The sequence below is a fragment of the Ceraceosorus guamensis genome, assembly GCF_003144195.1.
Source record: "Ceraceosorus guamensis strain MCA 4658 unplaced genomic scaffold IE81scaffold_15, whole genome shotgun sequence".
Lineage (NCBI taxonomy): Eukaryota > Fungi > Basidiomycota > Exobasidiomycetes > Ceraceosorales > Ceraceosoraceae > Ceraceosorus > Ceraceosorus guamensis.
In genome coordinates this window covers 181,957-195,848 of record NW_020290010.1, presented here as the reverse complement: position 1 = coordinate 195,848, position 13,892 = coordinate 181,957, and the positions used below count along the sequence as shown (strand labels likewise).

At 56.6% G+C, this 13,892-nt stretch overlaps 3 protein-coding genes across 3 annotated transcripts; all 3 read right to left on the bottom strand.

Annotated features, from left to right (window-relative positions):
* Positions 1-1,849: 1,849 nt before the first annotated feature.
* IE81DRAFT_53770 (hypothetical protein) lies at positions 1,850-3,777 on the bottom strand. The gene is made up of 4 exons (XM_025517430.1): positions 3,749-3,777; positions 2,869-3,592; positions 2,518-2,768; positions 1,850-2,376 (listed from the first exon to the last, which is right to left on the bottom strand). Exons 2-4 carry the CDS (start codon positions 3,383-3,385, stop codon positions 1,930-1,932), a joined length of 1,215 nt encoding a protein of 404 aa, XP_025371110.1. The 5' UTR covers positions 3,386-3,592; positions 3,749-3,777; the 3' UTR covers positions 1,850-1,929.
* Positions 3,778-5,201: 1,424 nt separating this feature from the next.
* Positions 5,202-9,004, bottom strand: IE81DRAFT_287997 (hypothetical protein; the record flags this gene model as incomplete). The annotated part of the gene is made up of 4 exons (XM_025511748.1): positions 5,202-5,439; positions 5,509-7,526; positions 7,590-7,798; positions 7,864-9,004. 4 exons carry the CDS (start codon positions 9,002-9,004, stop codon positions 5,202-5,204), a joined length of 3,606 nt encoding a protein of 1,201 aa, XP_025371109.1.
* A 2,547-nt stretch (positions 9,005-11,551) lies between these two features.
* Positions 11,552-13,801, bottom strand: IE81DRAFT_321864 (hypothetical protein). The gene is made up of 5 exons (XM_025513464.1): positions 13,658-13,801; positions 13,181-13,372; positions 12,967-13,108; positions 11,907-12,268; positions 11,552-11,829 (listed from the first exon to the last, which is right to left on the bottom strand). Exons 1-5 carry the CDS (start codon positions 13,732-13,734, stop codon positions 11,721-11,723), a joined length of 882 nt encoding a protein of 293 aa, XP_025371108.1. The 5' UTR covers positions 13,735-13,801; the 3' UTR covers positions 11,552-11,720.
* Between the last annotated feature and the right edge of the window lie 91 nt (positions 13,802-13,892).

Genomic DNA, 13,892 nt, shown 5'->3' with positions numbered 1-13,892 from the left:
AAGTCGCGTTCGTTTGACTCAGACTGCAAGCAGCCAGCAGCAGCACCACGACCGGAAGCAACAGGGGGCATCAAGCACGCGCACGCATTGAGTGATTAAGCGTGTCAGCCTCCGCCCCAGCAGGCCGCCATGCAGCAGCAGCGTCAAGGGAAGCAATTAGCCATGCGCGGCTGCAGCGCCTGCAGTGTGCATGGCCTGTGTCAGGTCTGCCCGAATGCAATTAAGTCTGCGCGCATGTGATGCCTGCGCGCCGCGCGATGTCGTCCAGCCATGCAGCAACGCGCTTGCATGCCAACGCCAGCCGTTGAAGCGCCGATGCTTCATCAGCACAGCAGTCGAAAATTCACGACGCGCGTTTATATATATAGCTGGTTTGCTGCTGCTGGCCGCGGTGATCTTCGAAAATATCGAGAATGATACTCATCAGCAGCCGCTGACTGCATGCGCTCTCGGACTGCCCACTGATGCGAGATATTGCTGCTGAATGCAGGATGGCTTGAGTTGGCTGCATGCATGCAGTCGTGAGGGGTGAGTGCAGGCTCAGGAGCAGCCTCTTGGGCTATGGATACTCGCGCCTCAGCAGCAGGCCGGTCAGAAGGGTATCGCCAGCAATCGTGAATAAGGAGCCTCCAGTACGTGGCGGTCTGGCTCGTCGTTGCTCTACTGACATCTCCGTAGCGGTGCACAAACCTCTTCGTCTCTATGATGATTCGACTCGCCGTCAGTCGAAAGGGACCACATCTATGGTAGATCTAGGTGAGAAGGACAATAACAAAACCAGTTTCCGCTACATGAGGACGTCCAACGCGGAAAGCCTCGTATAGCTTCTCTGCGCACCTGTGGGCCACTTGCAACACGTACACAGCTAGCGAGCTGTTGGTCCGCCATGCAGAGGAAAAGGGGCGTTTTGGCTATGCATGCAGGGCAGCCAGAGACCGAGTCACGTGAAAGCAAACAATCTTGAATAAAGCATCGCGTCCAGCAACACACACACGCACCGTTATCGGCCTCGGGATCAGAAGGTTTGGCAAGGCCTGACAAAAGGAGGCTAGAAGCTACCGCTGGCTCCAAAAGGATCAGTAGAAGCTGTTGTGCATGTTGAAAGCTCGGCGCACAGTCACGAGCAATCTGAATACGCCGAACGAGGACGGCACTCGATCGTTGATGACGTGCTCGATCAAGGCGAAAGTCCACAAATCGAGTTCAGCGAGTAAGCCGGTCACCATGGTCACGAGTCTTTTCTCACGGCCCAGATCGAAGTTGCACGGATTCCGGAGTGACGAGTCGGTGCCTTCCTAATTCACCTCTTCGTGCGTGTGCCGGTCAGCTGTCTAAGGTCTCTGCACCTGTGCGGCTTCGATACATGATGATGCTCCGCTCAAGATTCCGCAACCCAAGCTGGGACAATGAGAGCGCACAGATCCGTATCCTCAATGACTGCAGTCAAGCTTAAGACCAAATGTTTCTGCTGAACAACGTGACCAGACATACCTCGGCACTACTCTCGTGAAACATATCATTTCGACTTGGATGTGATGTGGGCGAAATGTTTCGGGAACAAGAGTCTGGCAGGTAGTAGAAAAGGAAAGGCGGGCGCGGATGGGTCAACGCACCCACAGGGACGATCGAACGTATGCGCGGAAAGCTTTGGGACGGAGGATTGGGGAAGGATACATCGGACTGGTATGTGCATTTTCGTCTGCAAGTTGGGTGAAGTGGCGCCCATAGGAAAGGGAAGGCATTTATGGTGGGGGAGGCGGCTAATGTGAAGCCGGTCATGATGAGTGCATCACGGCCACCGTGCCTCAAAAAGTCTACCGAGACCTGCCTTTCTTCCGTTGAATTTGTCTCAGTCAGATGCTGCAGCCATACCATGCAGCGCTGAGGTTCTGCTAGGCTGTCGCGACACCTGACACTGCGTGCATACCCTTAAAGAAGGTAGGCTCCAAGAAGGAAAGAAGCGACCAAAAGAACTCCTACAACCTGAAGGCTAACGCCTTCGGAGTTGGCGGTCTGGATTTGTTGAGCTCCCTTCCTGGTAGCGGAATCGAGCTGCTGCTGAAGTCGCTTGATCTCGCTTTGGTATTCTGCGGGCGTCTTCTCCACCGCACGAGAGCCAGCAGACTTGGTGGCAGCGAAAGCAGCCCCAGCTCCAGCGGCGGCCGCACCGCCCGCTGCTACCGCTGCGTTGCGAGAGGCGGCCAGAGCGCCACCGTCGGTGTTAGCGGCGGCGCTGCGCGCAGCGGCAATGGGGTTTGTCGTGCCATTGGCAGGAGAAGTCGAGCCCTGAGTAGGCGAAGAGAAGGAGCCATCGTCATTTCCTGGAGAGCTACCATTGGCAGCGCGAGAAGGCGTTCCACGCACGGTGCTGTATTTCTGCGAGGGTACCATTATGCCAAGGGAGAGGCGAGAGTGTCAGTGAGTTGTGCGCGAGGCGCGCAGACCACAGAGCTCCGTGTTGCTACATTTCCTTCTCTTGCTGTGACTCGCGAATAGTTTCAACTGCCCTCTACTTACCTCGTCGCCGTTCGAAATGTTACTACCGACATGCTCTTCCTCTTCTGGCACGGGCGCAGTGGCAGCAGGCAGGAAAGCAACTCGAATCTTTTGTTCGTGAATTGCGCTCTTGTCCTCCTTTTCTACCACTCCCCAAAGCTCGCTGAGAGAAGTAGTCTCGCGCTCGGGAGTGATGATGGTGGACTGGACCAGAAATTTGTCGCGACATTTGGCAGAGGTAGGTGGTTCTTCTTTCATAGGCTGCAAAAGGACTGCGAGAAAAAGCAGCGTAGGGCATACACATAGCGTCAGCGCACCGTCCCTGCAGAATGGGCGCAGGTGGCGCAAAGGTGCGGACTTTTGGTGACCAACCTTGTACTTCGACCTTCTCTCCCGGCTCGATCCTCCCCGAATTTGGGCGCACGCAGTACTGCTTGGGTGCGGTCGTCTTGACCTTGAAAGCCACCGGTTGAGCGTGAGGGTTCGAGACTTGCAAAGAGCGCTTGACGAGCTGCGTCAAGGGTCCTGGTTGTGTAAGAGAGTCCAACGTCAGACTACTGTATTTACACCTGCGTCCAGAAAAAACAAGCGACCAGCGAGGTCCAAAGTGACTACATCTCGAGCAAATTGGAGCGCAAGGACCCGTGAAGGGGTGAGGTGGCAAGAGCTTTCCCGCTCTGCCTTTAGACTGGCCCTTGCATGCGCATGCACGCAAATGTTGCGCTCCAGCTTCTGAGGACCATTTCGAGAGCGATCGGCCGGCTCCTGATTCGCGCCCCGAAGCAGCGAGTCGAAGCGTCCTGGGAGCACTCGAAAGAAAGTCCCCTCCTAAAGACGCCCATTGGCGAAGTGGATTTGTGGGACATGCAGCGTGAGAAGCGAGGCACATGATTGCACTCGTCCGCCCTACTTGCTGAGCCAGTCATGACCGAGGCGCAGCTGAAGCCCGGCTGGTGTCTGCTGGCAAAACGCAATCGACAGCGATCCGCTCGCGAGACTCATCCCTGCTACCTCTTCCCGCGGCTAAGTCAATCACTGTCGCATCCCGCCCGCCTCTTACTCACTAGGGAAACCAAGCTGGACGTGCGGATTGAGACTAGAAGAGGATTATGCAAGGGAGCGCGATCAGCTACAAGTCTCGACGTACTTGATGCCTGCGAGAGAGTTGTCGAACGTCGAGGTCAAGGTGCCTAGACCCTCCGAATGGCGCAGGTGGCAATGACTCTGCTTTAGAAAGCGTAAAGATACTCACTCGACAGACATGATGGATGCAACAACAGCTACAAGACTTGCAGATTTCCGTGATCGGCGATGAAGAAATCAAGATGGGATGGAGAAGATCCGCTCGGCTTGCCTGTGATCCGCTTACTGGATGCAGTCACTTGCGATGGTCGTTGAGGGATTCAACGAAGAGCAAAGCGAGAATGATGCACGAGTGTTTGAAGCGACGTCGATGGCCCCGAGGTGGCTGAAACGATGAGTCGTGAGTAAGGGTGTTGGGGTAATAGAAGGTGCAGATGGATGCGATGTGTGCAAGCGACTGTGATCAGCACAGCGGCAAACGCGGTGCTATGATCTCGGGTGACAGAACGCAGGCCTTCAGTCCGGTCTTGCGTCAATGTCGACGTGCCGTGCGCGCGCGGCATGGCAGGCAGGCAGCCAGGTATGTAGGCAGGCGTGAGGCGCGAGGCGTGACGCTCTACAGCCTCGCGGCTCTCACACGCACGTTTTGCTGATGACCACGTCGCCAACTCGCCAGCGTCATGCTCAAGGCACGGCTGCTGCGTGCGTGCAGAGCATATATGTGTATCAAACATCGATCGCGGGCATGTGCTTCGAGCACTACGAGCGTGCTTATCCCCGCGCGTCCGGCTTGGCCAGCATTTCTTGATTTGTGCGCTATACGAGTATACACGCCTACACGGTATATCCCTGCTATGGCTTGGCCGCTGGCGGGCGCCCAATTACAGCGCGGGGTGAAGAATGAGCGCTTTCTGCGGTGCTTGATGGGCGGAGGAGCAAGATGCGCACTAGACTGCTTCACTGCCCGAATTCAGTCTGGCGTGCTTCCGTGGCAGCAGCTCGATCGGTCAGCATCCATCTCGGCCAGACCCCCAGCGCACCATGCATCACCATCATGCAGTGTGAGTCGCTGGTGCACGCACTTGCACTCGTCCAGTCAGAGAGAGCCCGCTGTGCGACCTACATTCATTTTCCCCGCGAAAGCTTTGGCTCCGCCCCCGCATCTGCAGACGTGGCACCAAACCACGAGCGCTTCGCCATCGCCGCCTTTCGCATGGCTTTCACGAAGATGCAACGAAATGCGTGCAAACGCTTCTCTTGCGTCTAGAGGTTCACAATTCTGATTGGGAGGCTGCGGTCCAAGTACGCGTTACATTTAGACACTATGTACCCAAGTCTCCAACTGTCGAATAGGGTCCAGAACGATGAGCAGTCGAGAATGTGTATCACCAGCTAGCAGCAGCTACGTGCGGCCTCAGTCTCGTCATTCGCCGATGTCACGGCCGTGAAAGCGGACACCGCGACCACAGTAAAGAGCACACCGGGCGCAAACGTAATATGTCATGTGTGGACTTGCGAGTGTGATTTCAATATCAATTCAGATGGTATCTTTGGGTATACGATGAAGGAGACAGACAAGTAAAGCAGGTGAAACTGTTGAAGTGAGATTCGTGACGCAAGACTCAAATAGGGCGAGACAGACGATCCAGGGCAATTTCCTCTGCGGTCTGTTCGATCTTCGGATAGGTGCGGGGTGATTCTTCTGCGACCTGCTCGGCAAACGCAGATTCCTGATGCGTGCCAGGAAGCTCGTATCTTGACCCTTTTGGTCCATCTACCAGATCAAGGTAAAGATACAGCGTCCGCAAATGAGCGTTCACCTTGTATGGCTGGAGCGCGAGCCACTCCATGACGCGGTCCCTGGGCAAAGGAGAAGGAGGGTGGTGAGTTTATGAAATGCTAGTATCAATGTGCTTCTCCACAGCTCACCATATGCGCTCGGAGCGGGTAAGGAGGGGTCGACCACCAAGCCTCTGCTCGGCCCAAGGCCAGGCGGGTCTCTCGATGATGTTGCTGCCGTCGTGATTAGTTCCGCCACCCGTAAAACGAGACATTGGGTCCAGACTAGAGTCAATTGTGTTGATATCGTGCTCCTCTACCTCGACACGTCCGTAGGCCCGGATGGTGCCGAGAGCGACGCGTACCGCTGCATCGCTATGGTGCCGAGCAATCCGCCCCGAGGTCGCATTGGCCGGCAAGAGAGGTGGGTCGGCAAAAGGATTAGACTGGTCTTTCATGGTGTGAGTCTTGATCCACGAGCGTGTCCGAGCGAAGACGATCATATTGAGATAGAAATACAGGCGGTTCAGCAAGCCGCGGTTGATGACGCCCCTCGCGCCCTGACATTGCCACAACCCGCGTTGATCCAGAAAGCGTTCCAATTCGGCGCGAGGCACTGGCTGATAGGCGATGCTAGATGGGTAGTGTGGGCACAAGGCACGGCGATGTCGTCGTAATTGGCTGTAGTCGCGTCCATTCTGGCGCCAAAGGTCGTCCCAGAAGAGCCACCACCATTTGTGGACAGGGCTCTGGTTGACGTGCATCAGTCGCTCGTGAAGCAGGGTCATTGCCGCTCTGTATTGGCGCGGGAGGTGCTGCACTGAAGGATTTCGGGTCACCATTCTCAAAGTCTGACGTAGCTGAACGCGGTCCAACGTTGGTGCGTCAAAGACGTCCGTCAGGAAAGCATAGTCGAGCGTCTCTCTTTTGCGGATAGCCTCAGTGGCATAGCCATCTCGGTATTGTTGTAGGTTCCGCTCGACATTGTCTCGACGGGCATGTACGATGTGCTCATTGGCACGCAAGAAGCGCACCAAATCGGAAGTGAGTCTAAAGTCGTCGTGTAACCCGAACGCCGTCGTGCCATCGACCGTCAGGGCTTTGCGGACTCGAGTAAGGCCTTCAGGGTCTTGCCGGGTGCCCTCGGCGTATGTGACTGTCACTTCGAATCCGGAAGCAAAGTCGTGCGGGCCTCCCTGCCAACCGAGCTCTCTCCGAGCGATGCGAAGGGTGCCAGTCTCGTACGAGGTCGGACACGCGAGGGTGAATTCGCCTGAGCCTTGACGAGGGCCCAAACCGAGCGCCGCCCGCACGCGGCTTCGTCGCCTTTGCAAGAAACTCTCAGACGAAGCAAGACGGCCGCCGATCTGCACCACTTCAGTGTGAGGAGCTTGAACTAGCTGACCGTCCAGTGCGCGTAGAGCTGTCCGCACCCAACGACGAGACAGCACCTCTGGATCTTCATTTTGTGACACGAAGAGCTCGAGCTCCCCCAAAGTGCTGAGCTGCACGGTCTCGTCTCCCTGGACTTGGTCGTACCGCATGACCAGCGTCGGTGGAAATGGCACTAAGAACGCCTTTCCAAACCACGAAGAGACGCCAACGGGGAATGGCGGCTGGGTGGGCCGCCAATACGCATCCGGACCAGCTAGTCGGGACTGGATCGCGTCCATCACTGCAGTGAGACGTGCCGCGTTTTCGCCATTGCGCAGGAGGTCAACTTGCTCTCGATAAGTGTCGCTGCCAATCGCCTTGAGGATCTTCAGGTTCTCGACATGTCGCTCAGCTGGCGAGCCCTCGAACCACAGCATGTAGGGTGGCCAATCGTCCGCGATGGAAAAGGCAACTACTTTGCCGGGACGCATGTGATAAGGGCGTGCGCAAAGGAGCAGAGTGGAGAGTGTCTCTTGCCAAATGCGCCGCTTCACATGCTTATCGAGGTCTAGAGCAGGCGAGAAGATGTCGATGCTGAAGTCTATCCGCGATTGAGCTCGTTTGACCAGGTGCTCCATCCAGCCAGTGCCGGCCAAGGAAAAGTAGATGTTTCCCGCATACGTCAGAGCTTGGATGAGGTAAAGAATCGTGGACCGATAAACCGTGCTTCCTTGCACTTGCAGCGCAACAAGTAAGCCAACAACAGCGGTGAGCACGTAGCCGGCTCGGGAAACCTGTGCGATTGGGTTGCTATGATAAGCAAGAGCGTCTCACGCTCCGACGCGGTGGCTACTTACCAGTTCTGACCGGTTGCTGATCCGATCGTTGAATGGCACGACGTAGAGGTGGATGGCGAACAGAACACTCCACAAGACGATGAGAGTGCTTTGCTGCACGACTAGCATGGTTCGTCCAGGCATGGACCTGAACAAGCAGTTATCTTTGGTCACGATACCGATCACCAAAATGTTGGACAGCTTAAAGCATAAGATGTAGAGCGGTTTGTCTGAGGGGAGCTTTTGGATCAGGACCAGCAAGGGACTCTTTCGTCTCAGCACAGCGAACACTCACAGAAGCCCCACCGCCTCCTGTAAGCCTTGTACATGAAGTTGAGAGGGGATCGATCGCGCTCCAATAGGCGAAGATACTCTACCTCCTTCTCATCTTCACTGCGCGGCACTCCAAGCTCGTTGAAATCGCTGACGCGGGGCAGTAGCGGTCGAATCGTCTTCGCCATCGCGTACGGGTACCACAGAGTATATATGATCACTGTCAAAACAGCAATAGGCACGGCTAGCCAAGCGAAATTGAACTCGTCTTTTGCCATGGTGGTCGTCCAACAGAAGTCCATCGGATCTCGAAAACGCGATGCGGGACCAAGTGGTGCAAGATCGCCGACGTTGTCGCCGTTCGCGTACGGGTTGGGGACCGGCCAGAAGTCCGAAGACCAACTGATGGTGTCGACTGCCAGCTTGGACAGAGGGATGTACAGCGTTGTCAAGATGAAGACGGTGAGGATGTTGACGAGCTTCGTGCCCATGGACGGTGACGTGAACAACCATGGCTGGGAGACAAAGCCCTCGATCGTGCGATTCGGGTTTGGAGCGCGAGTCATCCTCCAAAACTTGATGAGCAAAGCGGCAACGACGATTATCCAAATGAGCAACAAGATGAGCGCTTTGCCGAGAATGCTAACAAAGTCAAGCGCCAGTATAGACGGTATGAAATGCAAGATGATCCATCTCGCGCTCCACTTCTCTGCCCCGCCCGTTGAAGGGGAGACGTCAAAGTGCAGCTGCAGAGCCATGATTTGGGCAAAGTCTCGTAGCAGCTCAAGTCGGAAGATGCCCGCAGCAAAGGCGCTACCCTCCATACCAATGATAAAATCGACAACGGTGCTGATCATGCTTCCCATCGGCGGCAATTTGGCCAAGAAACCACCTGGAGGCTTCCGAGGTCCTACGGCATTTGACTTGAGCTCGTCGAGCGAAGACTCTTTCAGTAGCATCAAAGGCGGGAACATCTCCAGCCTTGTTTGTGGCTTGCTTGCAGAGGAGAGTGAAGAAGAAATTCCCAGTGAGACGGTATCGCTAACGATGCCAGTGCTGGGCGTCAATGACAGATCTGCATCTCCATCTGCGGGGGACGGAGGCGAAGCTCCATTCTCTTGACGCAGCAGCTTTTGGTCCTCATCGACTGGGTTGTTGGGCATCACCGTCCGCCGACGCACGCCGGTGTTGGGCTCTGCAGCTCGACTGGGCACCAAAAGTTGGGCGCCCGCAACCTCAAGCAGGTCGCCCCTGCCTAATTTTCCCCTTCTTCTGTCATAACCGTAAAGCTCTCTCTCTTCATCGGTGGCAATTGCGTCTGCTTCCGTAAAGCTGGGCGCGCTGAAGCGGACAGGGTCCGCCAAGAAGGCGTCCAGTACGGGGAGGTGCAACGGCGGGGCATCAAATGCGAACACCTTGGCTGCTGGCTGGGCAACACGACATCCATCAGGAGACTGTATCGGCGAGAGTCCAGCAGCAGGAGATTTGCTTGATGTTGGAGTGGTCGGCTTGGATGCATCCGGAGACTGACACGGACAGTCCTCAAATTCGGGCCTGCCCCCGTGGTCCAGCCGCAGGCTAGACTTCGGCTTCGGTTTGACGATTCCATCAGCATCACGTGGAGGTGCTCTCGTATCACGTGAAGGGGTGGAAGACCGACCCGGGCCACCAGTGCTTTCGCTCGGCCTCGACAAGGGGTCATTTGGGTGTGGGAACTGATCTCGTTGATTCGGTTGAGATGGTCGATGATCCCGCGACGAAGACTCATCTCGCGTCCTTTGTCGGCTGGGCATATCTAACCGAGTCTGGCCACTCCGCGGGCGCTTTTCGGTTCGTGCTGGCGAGGGGATGGGACACTGATGTGGGGATGTGGAGGGCGACGCCAAACGTGAGAAAGGACCGCTGATGGGCAGCTCCAAGGCGATATTCTGAAGCGCAGGCACCGGTCGAGCATGGACCGCTCTGGCGCTTGGCTGAGCAAGTTCTGGGGATGTTGGATGTAGAAATGCTAGATGGTTGGCTTTGTCACCACCCGCCGCTGGCTGCAGGGGGGCGTCCGAATGCCGCCGTACCCGTCGGGACGTCGGCACTATATGTGCTTGCTTGCCACTCGACGCGACTGGTCTGGAAGGCGTAACCTTATTCTGTTCCAATGAGGGTGCACGCACGGGAGCTTCGTTCCTGTCGGGCGCCACCCGAGGTGATAGTGCATTGTCCGGACCAAACAGGGATGCGTGATCGCTGTTTTCTGGAAGTCCGTCGATCCTCCTGTCGCGCGGCCGCCAATCCATGTCACCAAGACGCCCACGCGTAGCAGGGCCAGCAGCGACATTCGGCTTTGGAGTCGACGTTTGAGGTGCTGTCTCCCGCCGCACTTGCGCGCTGACACCTCTCGTAGCCTGTCTCGATCGATCGGTCGCCCTTTGAGCCCCATCATTACTTGCTGAAGCGTCAGACGACGCTGGAAGGCTGACTCTGCGAAAGCGCTGGGCATGCGCAGGTACCATCAACGCCTGAGCAGGTCTGCCAGCTGCATCTTGCCTAGCTTCGGCTTCGAAGCGTTCCAGTCGGGCAAGAAAGGCCGGCGAGGGAGGCGGTCTCGACGTTCTCGGCTTGCGAGCGGGTTGCGTTGAGCCGGCTGAGGTACCAGACGCCACGTCTGCGGCTTGATCGCCAGATGAAGCTACCATAGCTCATTGGCTGAGGCAAAACATGAATGCAAGAACTAGTGCTGAGGCGTCTGCTGGGGGCAGAGCCAAACCTGGAACTTTGCTTCTCGTGGAGCACGTATGGGCGACCCAAAGTAACGGTCGAGTCGGAAAGTCAGAAGATCATGGCAGGCGAAGGTGGGTGCGCGATGCCATGTGGACCTGCTAGTGGGCGGAGCTGGTCATGGAGGAGATTCGACACCCTAGGCCTGTTGTGAATGTATGCGCTCATAAGGGGTTCGCGCGCGTGCATGCTGCAAGGTGTGCACCGCATCGTTCAAGGGACGCACCGTGGCTCGCGCGCTCGCAGCGCAATATAATGCAAGCAAGGCTGCACTCACTGCACGGCCTGCAGCTCATGATCGTCGTTGCGCCGTGCCTTGAAGCGTTGCGTGCAACTGTCCCGACAGACTTTCCCTCACAGCTCCTCACATGACTGCCATGGGCGATGCTTGTCCACAACTTTGGCACTGAGAAGTGTAGTCTTCAGCAACTTTGATGGCTGACAAGAGCCAAACCCAGGTGCGGATCTTGTGTGCGGAATCGGATGAGCTGTACCACACCTGCAATGACTGGCGCCATCTGGCTATGGGCCAACGGCACGTAGGCACCGCGATACCTCGGCCCGGTCGAATCGTCGTGGAGGCGAGCGTGGAGGGCTGCATGATATGCTGTTCTCTCACAAAAGCGGCCTGACTCGCAGACCATCGTGCAGTCACCACCCAGTCAAATCACAATGGGCCAGGCGAGCTGAGGAGAGCAGCAAGCTCTACTTCTCATCACAACGCTAAAAGGAAGTCAAACGTACGCAATGCGCGGCCGTCAAGGATCGACGCAATGCATGCATCAGGTTGCGCCGGACCGTGCTGTGATGAACCCGCACGCGCAATGAGCCCCTGAACGCACGCACCGCGGCTCGAAGCGCGCGTCTATCACGCGGTGCCGCCGAGTGAGCAGGAGCTGCGCTCGGCCATTGGGTCTCGTGACTGCCACACGATATTTGTACGATGTGTGCCAAAAGCCTCTCGGCAACTCAGGCAGCTTGTCTCATCAACAGGCGCTTCGGACGTGCGCATCACCAAAGTGCATTTCGTGGATTGGGGCAAGCAACATTTCTTCGGTCGCCAATCTAGCACAGTGTCATCTACCTGAACCGACTTCACGGTCACATTTAGGCCTCGAAGACGAGAGAGAAGCCTGCCTTGTGTGCGTTGGCACCTCCATTGTCAGAGAGCTTGACGGTGTCGAGAGCGAGACCGACGCTGCCCTTGACGCCAGTGCTGTGATGGATATAGTAGCAGCAAGAGTCAGCAAAACACACATCGAAGTGCGCAGCAACCAAAAGCTCAACACTCACGCAAGAGCTTGCGTGTAGCCGAGGCACAGGATGCCGGAGTTGTTGATCTTGGCCTTGATGAACGAGGCGTTGTCGAGGTATGTCTTTGTTCCAACTTCGAGGTTGACGTTGCTAGCAACGGCCTTGGAATCATAGGTGGCACGAGCGCTAGTCTCGATGTCCTGGTTCACACGGTGGTAGTAGCTGGCTTGGTAGGTGCTCAGGTTACCAAGACCGTGCAGGGTCACAGCGTACTCTGGAGCGTGGAAGGCAGCCGCGAGGTTGTAGCGAGACAGCTTGCCGTCACGAACGTCGTAAGCAGCCTCAGAGCCGAGAAGGAAGCCGTCACGGCCCAGGACAACATCGGCAGTGACTTGAGGACCCTAGGAGTACGCAAAATAGAGCTAGAAAGTCAGCTTGATGTCACGTCAACAAAATTGGCAGCAATTCCGCAGCGCTAGGAGACCGCGAGATAAAGGAATGGGGAAGCCTCGACAGCTTCCAGCCAAGATGAACGAATGACGCGCCGCGGCAGTGTCCGTAGTGTCTGCAGTGCAATTGCACTCACTGGCACAGGCTTCGCCTCGCCACTAGCCCCTGCTTCCAAAGCTGCCACACCTATGATGGTGCAGCGCCACCTTACTCGATGTGTTCCGACCCCACTCCAACGAGCACGACCGTTGAAGCGTGCGGAGAAGAGGGGTGGAGGTACAAATTCCCGCATGGGGCGACGAGGCCCAGTAGGCGAACCAGGCCGAGAAGGAGGCAAAGGCACAGAAGCAGCCGCAAGAGTTCGCGAAGCAACTTCTTCATCGTCCCTGTTCAAGAGGAGCGACGGCGACGCAGGAGTCTGGTACCCAGACGTCGATGGGAATGGGGGCGAGGGAGGCGGCAGGAAAGGTACTGCGTATATTGCACTGGAAGTTGATTCGCCGCTCTGAGATACGTTCGGAGCTGGAGCCTCGTGTGAAGCCGATGCAGCGGAAGCTCTCGCTCTCGTCTCGGCTCCCGTCTCGCTGCGTCCCCTGGCGTCGCCACGTTCCACATTGGGATCTAGATTCAGACGCGCCCTGGCGCTTACCTTGAGAAGATCCAAGTGTTGGCGAGTGTGCAGACCTGGCATCTTGTAGGTCGAGGTGAGCAGGAAGTTCTTCGCTTGCTTCTCGGGAATGAGAGTGGAAACCAGCTCAAGCTTGAGACCCTTGGCGATCTGGTTCTCCAATCTGTGATAAAGAGTGGTGCAGCTTAAATTTGAGCTGTGAAGGCGTGAACGAGTGCCACGTCTTTGCACTCACTCCACGTGGTTCCTCAGAACATTGCTGGTGAGCCAAGCTTGGGTGAAGGTGATGCCGCTCTTCTTGTCGGACCACTTAGCCTCGAGGTCTCCATTGATGTTGCCGCTCTTGGCATCGCGGTTACCAAGCACTCGGAATTGAACGCCGTTCGGTGCCTTTGTCTTCACCTCAAGGTTGCTTCCGTGGATGGGCCTGTCGTGAAGATGCACAGCAAGAACATCGAGAGTCAGCCCCTCACTCGTGCGCCCTTTCGAATCTCGTAGCCGGTCTCATGTGCAGTGCGTGTACGCTGCAATGGTGAGAGAGTCACCCCGCGACCTCCGCAGACTCTGGGAAAGCTCCCTCTAGCCTATAGGAGCGCCAAATAGCCTCATCAAGGATGCCATGCAGACGCTTTCGGCCACCCAGCGCTCGATTGACACTCCCGAACCCCTGCCAGCTGTGTGCTCCCACATTCTGATTGATGCATATACGCACAGGTCCTTGCCAAGGGTGTCGTTGGCCAGCTTGCCAAGATCCTTCCAGGAAGGTGGGACAGTCTGAACGTTGCTCATCTTTGAAAATTTGAGAGGTTGGGAGGTTGCGATTGCGCAAGGACAGAAGAATGCGATGGTGGACGGTGAGAGGGAAGGGAAGCTGATGCTGCCACGCGCGTGGTCCAAGCGTTTTCTGCGCCTCTCCTTCCTTCTTGCGCTGAAAGAACTCAAGACCC